Source organism: Nerophis ophidion, linkage group LG16 (assembly GCF_033978795.1).
Source record: "Nerophis ophidion isolate RoL-2023_Sa linkage group LG16, RoL_Noph_v1.0, whole genome shotgun sequence".
Classification (NCBI taxonomy): domain Eukaryota; kingdom Metazoa; phylum Chordata; class Actinopteri; order Syngnathiformes; family Syngnathidae; genus Nerophis; species Nerophis ophidion.
In genome coordinates this window covers 1,622,703-1,636,129 of record NC_084626.1, presented here as the reverse complement: position 1 = coordinate 1,636,129, position 13,427 = coordinate 1,622,703, and the positions used below count along the sequence as shown (strand labels likewise).

At 42.0% G+C, this 13,427-nt stretch overlaps 1 protein-coding gene across 2 annotated transcripts in view; it reads left to right on the top strand.

The window, feature by feature from the left end:
- Positions 1-13,427, top strand: part of LOC133569965 (inter-alpha-trypsin inhibitor heavy chain H3-like) — a 79,742-nt gene that overhangs the window by 62,643 nt on the left and 3,672 nt on the right. For both annotated transcript variants that reach the window (XM_061922528.1, XM_061922527.1), the window contains 2 exons: positions 9,860-10,061; positions 12,890-13,062. In XM_061922528.1, coding sequence (XP_061778512.1) covers positions 9,860-10,061; positions 12,890-13,062 — 375 coding nt within the window. The remainder of the gene's footprint in view (positions 1-9,859; positions 10,062-12,889; positions 13,063-13,427) is intronic.

Here is a 13,427-nt window from a genome sequence, read left to right as displayed (position 1 = left end):
ACTTCAAGATCAATAATAGGTAGAAGATCACTAATTTATGAATTATTCACTGTCTGGAATGGACTTATGCTGTCTTTAAGTTGAAGTGGAGTGTTTTTTGTTGTTTTTGCAACACTAAGAGTCTACAATTCAATGACTGTAAAATCTCCGGACTGTACAATGCTACTTTGTTTCTACACTTTGAACCCTGCGGCTTTTAAGACGGAGCGGCCGAGTTATGGATTTTTCTTCGCTGGCGGCTTTAATAAAAGTAATTTCTTTTTTTTTTTTTTAAATGACTGTATGCGACCGCAAAAATTTCGGACTATAAGGCGCACTTTTCTCAAGAATCCACAGTGCGCCTTATAACCCGGTGCGCTTAATGTACGGCATGATTCTGGTTGTGCTTACCGACTTCGAAGCAATTTTATTTGGTACATGGTGTAATGATAAGTGTGACCAGTAGATGGCAGTCACACATAAGAGATCCGCGTGTACTGCAATACGCACTTTATAATCCGGTGTGCCCTGTGGTCCTGAAAATAGGGTACTTCGAGATCAGTAATAGGTAGGAAGATCACTAATTTATGTATTATTCACTGTCTGGAATGGACTTATGCTGTCTTTAAGTTGAAGTGGAGTGTTTTTTGTTGTTTTTGCAACACCAGGAGTCCACAATAATTCATTGACTGTAAAATCTCCGGACTGTACAACGCTACTTTGTTCCTACGCTTTGAACCCTGCGGCTTTTAAGACGGAGCAGCCGATTAATGTATTTTTCTTCGCTGGCGGCTTTAATAAAAGTAATTTCATTTAAAAAAAAATAACAGTGGAAGACCGCAAAAATTTATTTTTCGAACTATAAGGCGCACTTAAAATCCTTTCACTTTCTCAAAAATCAACAGTGCACCTTATAACCCGGTGCGCTTAATGTACAGCATAATTCTGGTTGTGCTTACCGACTTCGAAGCAATTTTATTTGATACTTGGTGTAATGATAAGTGTGACCAGTAGATGGCAGTCACACATAAGAGATCCGCGTGTACTGCAATATGCGCTTTATAATCCGGTGTGCCCTGTGGTCCTGAAAATAGGGTACTCCAAGATCAATAATAGGTAGGAAGATCACTAATTTATGTATTATTCACTGTCTGGAATGGACTTATGCTGTCTTTAAGTTGAAGTGGAGTGTTTTGGTATTTTTTGCAACACTAAGAGTCTACAATAATTCATTTACCGTAAACTCCGGACTGTACAATGCTACTCTGTTCCTACACTTTGAACCCTGCGGGTATTAAGACGGAGCGGCTGATTTATGGATTTTTCTTCGCTGGCATTTTTAATAAAGTTATTTTATGAAAAAAAATAATAATAATAACGGAAGACCGCAAAAACAACAACCGTAGATTTTAAAGCAAGAAAGTGGTAGCTCAGTCGACAGAATTTTATTGTAAAAATCTGGTATTATTTTACCATTTACTGTTATAAGCTGTAAAAATAATAACCATAAATTTAACAGTTAAAAAAAAAGTTAGCTCAGTCGCCGGATTTTTACCTTAAAAAAATGGACACTGTTTTTTTTTTTGAAGTGGAGTGTTTTTTGTTTGTTTTTGCAACACTAAGAGTCTACAATTTATTGACTGTAAAATCTCCAGACTGTACAATGCTACTTTGTTCCTACGCTTTGAACCCTGCGGCTTTTAAGACGGAGCGGCCGATTTATGGATTTTTCTTCGCTGGCGGCTCTAATAAAAGTAATTTAATTTAAAAAAAAAATGACTGTAGGCGACCGCAAAAATTTCGGACTATAAGGCGCACATAAAATCCTTTCACTTTCTCAAAAATCCACAGTACACCTTATAACCTGGTGCGCCTAATGTACGGCATAATTCTGGTTGTGCATACCGACTTCGAAGCAATTTTATTTGGTACGTGGTGTAATGATAAATGTGACCAGTAGATGGCAGTCACACATAAGAGATTCGCGTGTACTGCAATACGCACTTTATAATCCGGTGTGCCCTGTGGTCCTGAAAATAGGGTACTTCGAGATCAATAATAGGTAGGAAGATCACTAATTTATGTATTCTTCACTGTCTGGAATGGACTTATGCTGTCTTTAAGTTGAAGTGGAGTGTTTTTTGTTGTTTTTGCAACACTAAGAGTCTACAATTCAATGACTGTAAAATCTCCGGACTGTACAACGCTACTTTGTTCCTACGCTTTGAACCCTGCGGCTTTTAAGACGGAGCGGTTGATTTATGGATTTTTCTTTGCTGGCGGCTTTAATAAAAGTAATTTAATTTTAAAAAAAATAACAGTGGAAGACCGCAAATATTTATTTTTCGGACTATAAGGCACACTTAAAATCCTTTCATTTTCTCAAGAATCCACAGTGCGCTTTATAACCCGGTGCGCCTAAAGTACGGCATAATTCTGGTTGTTCTTACCGACTTCGAAGCCATTTTATTTGGTACTTGGTGTAATGATAAGTTTGACTAGTAGATGGCAGTCACACATAAGAGATCCGCGTGTACTGCAATATGCGCTTTATAATCCGGTGTGCCCTGTGGTCCTGAAAATAGGGTACTTCGAGATCGATAATAGGTAGGAAGATCACTAATTTATGTATTATTCACTGTCTGGAATGGACTTATGCTGGCTTTAAGTTGAAGTGGAGTGTTTTTTGTTGTTTTTGCAACACTAAGAGTCTACAATTCATTGACTGTAAAATCTCCGGACTGTACGATGCTACTTTGTTCCTACGCTTTGAACCCTGCGGCTTTTAAGAAGGAGCGGCCGATTCATGGATTTTTCTTCGCTGGCATTTTTAATGAAGTTATTTTATAAAAAAAAAAATAATAATAACAGAAGACCGCAAAAACAACAACCGTAGATTTTAAAGCAAAAAAGTGGGAGCTCGGTCGACAGAATTTTATTGTAAAAATCTGTTATTATTTTTCCATTTACTGTTATAGGCTGTAAAAATAACAACCATAAATTTAACAGTTAAAAAAAAAGTTAGCTCAGTCGCCGGATTTTTACCCTAAAAAAACTGATACTGTTTTTTTTTTGAAGTGGAGTGTTTTTTTTGCTGTTTTTGCAACACTAAGAGTCTACAATTCATTGACTGTAAAATCTCCGGACTGTACAATGCTACTTTGTTCCTACGCTTTGAACCCTGCGGCTTTTAAGAAGGAGCGGCCGATTCATGGATTTTTCCTCGCTGGCGGCTTTAATAAAAGTAATTTCCTTTTTTTTTTTTTAACGACTGTAGGCGACCAAAGACATGCACCTGGGGATAGGTTGATTGGCAACACTAAATTGGCCCTAGTGTGTGAATGCGAGTGTGAATGTTGTCTGTCTATCTGTGTTGGCCCTGCGATGAGGTGGCGACTTGTCCAGGGTGTACCCTGCCTTCCGCCCGATTGTAGCTGAGATAGGCGCCAGCGCCCCCCGCGACACCGAAAGGGAATAAGCGGTAGAAAATGGATGGATGGATGGATGGATGTAGGCGACCGCAAAAATTTCGGACTATAAGGCGCACTTTTCTCAAGAATCCACAGTGCGCCTTATAACCCGGTGCGCCTAATGTACGGCATAATTCTTGTTGTGCTTACCGACTTCGAATCAATTTTATTTGGTACATGGTGTAATGATAAGTGTGACCAGTAGATGGCAGTCACACATAAGAGATGCGCGTGTACTGCAATATGTGCTTTATAATCCGGTGTGCCCTGTGGTCCTGAAAATAGGGTACTTCGAGATCAGTAATAGGTAGGAAGATCACTAATTTATGTATTATTCATTGTCTGGAATGGACTTATGCTGTCTTTAAGTTGAAGTGGAGTGTTTTTTGTTGTTTTTGCAACACTAAGAGTCTACAATTCATTGACTGTAAAATCTCCGGACTGTACAATGCTACTTTGTTCCTACGCTTTGAACCCTGCGGCTTTTAAGAAGGAGCGGCCGATTTATGGATTTTTCTTCGCTGGCGGCTCTAATAAAAGTAATTTAATTAAAAAAAAAAAAAGACTTAAGGCGACCGCAAAAATTTCGGTCTATATGGCGCACTTAAAATCCTTTCACTTTCTCAAAAATCAACAGTGCACCTTATAACCCGGTGCGCCTAATGTACGGCATAATTCTGGTTGTGCTTACCGACTTCGAAGCCATTTTATTTGGTACGTGGTGTAATGATAAGTGTGACCAGTAGATGGCAGTCACACATAAGAGATCCGCGTGTACTGCAATATGCGCTTTATAATCCGGCGTGCCCTGTGGTCCTGAAAATAGGGTACTTCGAGATCAATAATAGGTAGGAAGATCACTAATTTATGTATTATTCACTGTCTGGAATGGACTTATGCTGTCTTTAAGTTGAAGTGGAGTGTTTTGGTATTTTTTGCAACACTAAGAGTCTACAATAATTCATTTACCGTAAACTACGGACTGTACAATGCTACTCTGTTCCAACGCTTTGAACCCTGCGGCTTTTAAGACGGAGCGGCTGATTTATGGATTTTTCTTCGCTGGCATTTTTAATAAAGTTATTTTATTAAAAAAAAAAAAAATAGTAACAGAAGACCGCAAAAACAACAACCGTAGATTTTAAAGCAAAAAAGTGGTAGCTCAGTCGACAGAATTTTATTGTAAAAAACTGGTACTGTTTTTCCATTTACTGTTATAGGCTGTAAAAATAACAACCATAAATTTAACAGTTAAAAAAAAAGTTAGCACAGTCGCCGGATTTTTACCCTAAAAAAACGGAAACTGTTTTTTTTTTTGAAGTGGAGTGTTTTTTGTTGTTTTTGCAACACTAAGAGTCTACAATTCAATGACTGTAAAATCTCCGGACTGTACAATGCTACTTTGTTCCTACGCTTTGAACCCTGCGGCTTTTAAGACGGAGCGGCCGAGTTATGGATTTTTCTTCGCTGGCGGCTTTAATAAAAGTAATTTCATTTTTTTTTTTTAAATGACTGTAGGCGACCGCAAACATTTCGGACTATAAGGCGCACTTTTCTCAAGAATCCACAGTGCGCCTTATAACCCGGTGCGCCTAATGTACAGCATAATTCTGGTTGTGCTTACGGACTTCGAAGCAATTTTATTTGGTACTTGGTGTAATGATAAGTGTGACCAGTAGATGGCAGTCACACATAAGAGATCCGCGTGTACTGCAATATGCGCTTTATAATCCGGTGTGCCCTGTGGTCCTGAAAATAGGGTACTTCGAGATCAATAATAGGTAGGAAGATCACTAATTTATGTATTATTCACTGTCTGAAATGGACTTATGCTGTCTTTAAGTTGAAGTGGAGTGTTTTTTGTTGTTTTTGCAACACTAAGAGTCTACAATTCATTGACTGTAAAATCTCCGGACTGTACAATGCTACTTTGTTCCTACGCTTTGAACCCTGCGGCTTTTAAGACGGAGCGGCCGATTTATGGATTTTTCTTCGCTGGCGGTTTTAATAAAAGTAATTTAATTTTTTTTTTTTAATGACTGTAGGCGACCGAAAAAATTTCGGACTATAAGGCGCACTTAAAATGCTTTCATTTTCTCAAGAATCCACAGTGCACCTTATAACCCGGTGCGACTAATGTATGGCATAATTCTGGTTGTACCTCCCGACCTAGAAGCAATTTTATTTGGTACATGGTGTAATGATAGGTGTGACCGGTAGATGGCAGTCACACATAAGAGATACGCGCGGACTGCAATACGCGCTTTATAATCCGGTGCGCCCTGTGGTCCTGAAAATATGGTACTTCGAGTGTGCACTGGACCCCAGCGCTGATACTCCAACAGAGAGTCGCTGGGCGAATCGGACATGTAAACGTTAGTCGTGATGTTAGCCCGTTTGGGGTTAAATGTGCTACCGTAACTGTAAACTCTCTTAAGCAACTAAAACAAAAATATATATTAAATAATATATATTTGGTTTTACACTATTGGAAAAAAAAAATTTAAATGAATTTTACCTTTGCAACCTCATTAAACTATTGGCTAAGTTTTATATTCATAAATGTAAGTTTCTCAATACCCGACCTGTTTTTTGTGCCTTTAAAAAGACTTAGAACTCTCCATTAAAACACTCTCTACCTCTAACAACCAAAAAGCTGTGAAAACGATGATGCTGTGTTCCAAATGTAAGTTAATTACTGAGATTGAGTGAGTCTATGGCTTTGCACTTTGTTTATTTTTTATATATATATATATATATATATATATATATATATATATATATATATATATATATATATATTGTTGTGCTCGTAGCGTGAAAGCAAGACAACTTCGTGTATCGTTGACACACAAAAACGTGTGCGTCCTTTATTCTTTTAGAACAAAACCGACTGACTTAAAACACTCAAAAATGGCGGGAACAACAAACCCCCACCTTTGGGAGAATCTACTGACGGCCACTTAAAGGGGCCGCGCCGAATTACCTGCAACGGAACAACCTTGTCATGTGCCTAATTGAACAGTACAGTGAAACAGAACCACATTGTCATATGCACACTCGAACAGTACAGTGAACAATAACAATAAGGTCAAGCACTAGGTGTGGCGAATTATGTCCGTAAATCAACCGCTACACACGTCCCCCCAGAATTCGCCCTCACTAAGGAAAATAACGGTCAATAGACAGGGGCACGAACAGGTCTACCAGACCGGGTGCGCCGGACTGGTACTAACGCCGGGGAGTCAGCAGGGGGAACCGGAATGGAATCTGCACAGTCCAAGGTACCGACGGATTGCTCAGAAGGATGCAAAAAGTCATTATGAGGCCTAGGCAACGCGGGCGGACGACCCCGGCGTGGGGATACAGCTGTGGTAACCGGCTGACTAAGATCTAAGTGGGTCGCTTTCAGCCGGTCCACCGTGATCTTTTCAGACCGACCCCCGATATCCAAGAGAAAATGTTTGTCCCCGCTCTCTAGGACGCGAAATGGCCCATTGTAAGGGGGCTGAAAGGGGCCGCGGTGGGCGTCGTGGCGGACAAAAACAAAAGCTGCACCCCTTAAAGAAGTGGGAACATGAGACGGCGTAAGTCCGTGCTGAGAAGTGGGGATGGGGGCAAAACCCTTGGCAGCATCGAGGAGAGCAGCTCGTTGCTCACCAGCGGACCAAGATGCCGTCGTGTTAGGAATGAAATCACCCGGCACACGCAGGGGCTGCCCATACACCAACTCTGCCGAGGAAGATTGCAGGTCTTCCTTGGGGGCAGTCCGAAGGCCCAGCATTACCCAAGGGAGTTTGTCTACCCAGGCGCTGTCCTTCAGGGACGCCCTAAGCGCTGCCTTCATGGATCTGTGAAATCGCTCACACATACCATTGGCCTGTGGGTGATACGCCGTTGTGTGGTGGAGTTTCACTCCCAAGCTCTCGGCCACAGCGGCCCAAAGCTCAGAAGTGAACTGCGAGCCCCGGTCGGATGATATGTCCGACGGGGTACCGAAACGGGCAACCCACGTACCAATGAACGCGCGTGCCACCTCTGCGGAGGTGGCGGACGTCAGAGGTACTGCTTCCGGCCAGCGGGTGGTCCTGTCAACCATCGTGAGAAGGTATGTGTAGCTGCGTGAGGATGGAAGAGGGCCGACCAAGTCCACATTGACATGGTCAAAACGGCGCTCCGGAACCGTAAACGGTGCCAGTGGAGCCCGCGTGTGGCAGTGCACCTTTGAGCGCTGGCATGCTACACAGGTGGAAACCCAGTCCCTAACATCTTTCTTTAATCCCCGCCAGACAAATTTTGCAGCTACTAGCCGCTGGGAAGGTTTCCTCCACAGGTGAGAAAGGCCATGGATGGAGTCGAAAACACGCCGCCTCCAACAGGCTTTTGTCCCGAACTTCGCATGGAAAAAACATAGTCCAGAATCCGGTTGCCGCCTGGGGGGCGCAGCTACCGCGGCGGCAGCCGCGATAGTGGGCGAATCTGCCTCAGCCGGTAGAAATGCAGCCACATAGGTCGGTTGGGTGGCTACAAAAACTTCATCCGCTTCCGCAGCTAGTTCGCGGCAGTCCAAAATGGCGGTGTTAGCCAAAGCAGCCCGCACCTGAGAAGGCAGGAGTGTCAGGAAAAGCTGCACGAACAGGAATCCCGGGCTGTGCTCACCCAAGAGGTTTAGCATTTTGTCCACGAGTTCAGAGGGCTTGCAATCGCCAAGCCCCTGCAGCGAAAAAAGGCGGCGAGCTCGCTCCACGTCGGTAAGTCCAAATGTCTGTAACAGGTGAGCCTTCAACGTGAGGTACTTGTTCCTCTCCGGTGGGTGCGTAAGGACGCTAGCCACTCTGGACGCCGTCGCGCTCCCGAGGGAGGACACAACATAATGGAACTTAGTGTCGTCTTCGGTGATACCTCGCAGGGTGAACTGTGCCTCGGCCTGGGCAAACCATACAGTCGCGGAAGATTCCCAGAACTCGGGCAGCTTCAGAGAAACTGCATTCGCCGTCATGGTCGAAAAAAAATCCACTGAATTCGTTCAGTGAAGCGTCGGAGTCACCAGTGTTGTGCTCGTAGCGTGAAAGCAAGACAACTTCGTGTATCGTTGACACACAAAAACGTGTGCGTCTTTTATTCTTTTAGAACAAAACCGACTGACTTAAAACACTCAAAAATGGCGGGAACAACAAACCCCCACCTTTGGGAGAATCTACTGACGGCCACTTAAAGGGGCCGCGCCGAATTACCTGCAACGGAACAACCTTGTCATGTGCCTAATTGAACAGTACAGTGAAACAGAACCACATTGTCATATGCACACTCGAACAGTACAGTGAACAATAACAATAAGGTCAAGCACTAGGTGTGGCGAATTATGTCCGTAAATCAACCGCTACAATATATATATATATATATATATATATATATATATGTATATATATATATATATTTTGCATTCTATTTCATTTACTTTGAATTTACAACCCCCTGGCGCTGTTTTGTACGGTTTTTATACTGTTTTGTACTGTTTTTGTACTTACTTTGATTATTATTTTCAACTGTTTGTAAATATTGAAATTTATAAATAAATGTTTGTAAAAAAGGAAAAGGATGCAGTTAATCATGTGACCGCCTGGCTCTTTTTGATTGGTGAAACGGAGTCAAACGTCACCAGTGACTGCATTTGATTGGTGAAACGGAGTCAAACGTCACCAGTGACTGCATTTGATTGGTGAAACGGAGTCAAACGTCACCAGTGACTGCATTTGATTGGTGAAATGGAGTCAAACGTCACCAGTGACTGCATTTGATTGGTGAAACGGAGTCAAACGTCACCAGTGACTGCATTTGATTGGTGAAACGCAGGCATGTGATAGATCCTACTTTGACGGTCTGTCTGATAAACCAAAACAAACAAAGTGTGCATTAACAGTTCGATAAAAATCAGTAGCGAGTAGCGAGCTGAATGTAGATAAATGTCGCGGAGTAAAAGTAGCGTTTCTTCTCTATAAATATACTCAAGTAAAAGTATGTTGCATAAAAACTACTCTTATTTAAAAACTACCACAATTTATCCCAAAAGTTACTCAAGTAGATGTAACGGAGTAAGTGTAGCGCGTTACTACCCGCCTCTGTTTGCCAATCAACCTATCCCCAGGTGCATTATTTATGAAGCAAGTTCGAGTATCATTGGCAAATTTTCATATGTGTCCTCATTTTGGGATTTCACAATATGGTCAGCCTACTTTTATTAGTAGATTGCACAGTACAGTACATATTCCGTACAATTGACCACTAAATGGTAACACCCCGATAAGTTTTTCAACTTGTTCAAGTCGGGGTCCACGTTAATCAATTCATGACTAACACTGCTTCCCACCTACATCTTTCTTCTTTGATGTCTCCACTTTTGTCTCCCTCAGGTATTTTGGTGAATGGCCAGATCATCGGAGACAAGCAAATGCCTCCCGACGGTAAAATGAACACCTACTTCTGGCGTTTTGGCATCATTCAGCAAAAGTTGGGGCTAAGATTGGAGGTGAGCACCAACGGCATCTCGGTGCTCCAGGACGGCCAGAGGGTCCGCTTGCAGTGGTCCAACTCCACCACCCTCAAAAGAGACAAGTGAGTGTTTGTTTGTACCATCAGAAAATGTTGCAAAACTGCACCATCCAATGACAGATCGGCACGATCCGGTGGACTTTCAGTCCAAACCAGAGTAAAAAAAAAAACAAAAAAAACATGACAAAATCCTCAAGGCGTATAACCCCAATTCTTAAAACTTTGCACTGGCTCCCTATTCGTTTTAGAATTGATTTTAAAATATTTTTAAAGCTTTACATGGACTGGCACCTCATCCAAATATACACCCCCTGTGCGCGTTTGAGGTCCGAGAGCCAGCTCCAGCTCCTGGTGCCCAAGACCGGACTTAAAACCAGGGTAGACAAGGGCCCCAAGCTCTGGAACATTCAATCAATCAATTAATCAATGTTTATTTATATAGTCCTAAATCACAAGTGTCTCAAAGGGCTGCACAAGCCACAACAACATCCTCGGTTCAAACCCCACATAAGGGCAAGGAAAAACTCACAACCCAGTGGGACGTCAATGTGAATGACTATGAGAAACCTTGGAGAGGACCGCAGATGTGGGTGACCCCCTTCTAGGGGAGGCCAGATGCAATGGACGTCGAGTGGGTCTAACATAATATTGTGAAAGTCCAGTCCATAGTGGATCTAACATAATAGTGAGAGTCCAGTCCATAGTGGATCTAATATAATAGTGAGAGTCCAGTCCATAGTGGATCTAATATAATAGTGTAAGAGTCCAGTCCATAGTGGATCTAACATAATAGTGTGAGAGTCCAGTCCATAGTGGATCTAACATAATAGTGAGAGTCCAGTCCATAGTGGAGCTAACAAAATAGTGAGAGTCCAGTCCATAGTGGATATAGTATAATAGAGAGAGTCCAGTCCATAGTGGATCTAACATAATAGTGTGAGAGTCCAGTCCATAGTGGATCTAACATAATAGTGTGAGAGTCCAGTCCATAGTGGATCTAACATAATAGTGAGAGTCCGGTCCATAGTGGGTCTAACATAATATTGTCAAAGTACAGTCCATAGTGGATCTAACAAAATAGTGAGAGTCCAGTCCATAGTGGATATAGTATAATAGAGAGAGTCCAGTCCATAGTGGATTTAACGTAATAGAGAGAGTCCAGTCCATAGTAGATTTAACGTAATAGAGAGAGTCCAGTCCATAGTGGGTCTAACATAATATTGTGAAAGTCCAGTCCATAGTGGATCTAACATAATAGTGAGAGTCCGGTCCATAGTGGGTCTAACATAATATTGTCAAAGTACAGTCCATAGTGGATCCAACATAATAGTGAGTGTCCAGTCCATAGTGGATTTAACGTAATAGTGAGAGTCCAGTCCATAGTGGATCTAGCATAATAGTGTGCGAGTCCAGTCCATAGTGGATCTAACATAATTGTGAGAGTCCAGTCCATAGTGGCTGCCCCTCCATGTTAGAACTGCTCCCACATTGGAGTGTTTTTAGGTATTGTCTTAAGACCCACTTTTATTCTCTGGCTTTTAACACTACGTGAGTTGTGTGGTCCTCTGTGTTTTTACATGTTAATCTGTATTGTTTTAATTGTTTTTTACCTAGAGATGTCCGATATTGTCCAAATCTTAATTACCAATACCGATATCAACCCATACAGATATATACAGTGGTGGAATTAACACATTATTATGCCTAATTGTGTTGTGATGCCCCGCTGGATGCATTAAACAATGTAACAAGCATTTCCAAAATAAATCAACTCTAATTATAGATAAAAATGCCAACATGGCACTGCCATATTTATCATTAAAGTCACAAAGTGCATTAATTTTTTTTAACATGCCTCAAAAACAGCAGCTTGGAATTTGGGACATGCTCTCCCTGAGAGAGAGCATGAGGAGGTTGAGGTTGGGGGGGGGGGGGGGGGGGATGTAAATTGTAGCGTCCCGGAAGAGTTAGTGCTGCAAGGGATTCTGGGTATTCGTTCTGTTGTGTTTATGTTGTGTTACAGTGCGGATGTTCTCCTGAAATGTGGTTGTCATTCTTGTTTGGTGCGGGTTCACAGTGTGGCGCATATTTGTAACAGTGTTAAAGTTGTTGATACGGCCACCCTCAGTGTGACCTGTATGGCTGTTGACCAAGTATGAGATCGGGACGGCACGCGAAGGCAGTGCCTCTAAGGTTTATCGGCGCTCTGTCCGTGTACCACTCTGCACAACGCCGTTTTAAAAAGTTATACATTTTACTTCTTGAAACCGATACCGATAATTTCCGATATTTATCAGCCAATATCGGCAGCCTGATATTATCGGACATCTCTAGTTTTACCCTTTAAAATCATTTTTAATCATATTTATTTTATAATGTTTTTATATTTATTTATTTTTTGTTTTTATTCAGTCATTGGTGTAGCTAAGGATAATATTTGAATAATGTTTTTAATATACTTTGGAAACTTTAGTGTTGTTTGAATGTGCTATACAAATATTGGATTGGTTTAAGTTCAGTTAAAGTACCAATGATTGTCACACACACACTAGATGTGGTGAAATCTGTCCTCTGCATTTGACTCATCCCCTGGATCACCCCTTGGGAAGTGAGGGGAGCAGTGAGCAGCAGCAGCAGTGCCACGCCCAGGAATCATTTATTGTGATTTAACCCCCAATTCCAACCCTTCATGCTGAGTGCCAAGCAGGGAGGCAATGGGTCCCATTTTTTTATAGTCTTGGGTATGACTCGGCCGGGGTTTGAACTCCCAACCTACCGATCTCAGGCCGGACGCTCTAACCACTAGTCCACTGATTGCAGGCATTGTATCCGATCTCACTAGATTGTCGTGACTGATACAGCTCAAAACTTCTCTCCTTCTTACTCCCCAGTGTGGATCTTCTCCTGACCAAAGACCGAAGCCTAACGATAACTCTCAAAGATTCTGTCAAGTTTGTGATCTTGCTGCACAAGGTCTGGAAGAAGCACCCATACCATCGGGACTATTTGGGTTTCTACACCGTGGACACTCACCTGCTGTCCCCTTCTGTTCACGGTCTGCTCGGTAGGACTACACACTCGCACAAATATCAGATGTATCAGATTGTAAGTGGGTTTATTTTGTACCTTTTGCGTTCATATTTCACTGTTAGGCGCATTTTTGTTGCGTAAAATAATGTCGATCAAAATGTGTGTTTTTGTTATGTTTCATCATGTTATGTTTTGCCTTTTTGGACATTCAGTTCTTGCGTTTTGCACTTCCTGGTTTGATTTGTTTCCGTAGCTCAGGGGTCGGGAACCTTTTTGGCTGAGAGAGCCAAGAAGCCAAATATTTTAATATGTATTTCCGTAAGAGCCGTAAAATATTTTTTTTAACCCTGAACACAACTAAACGCGTGCATTTTTAAGTAAGACTAACATTTAATAGGT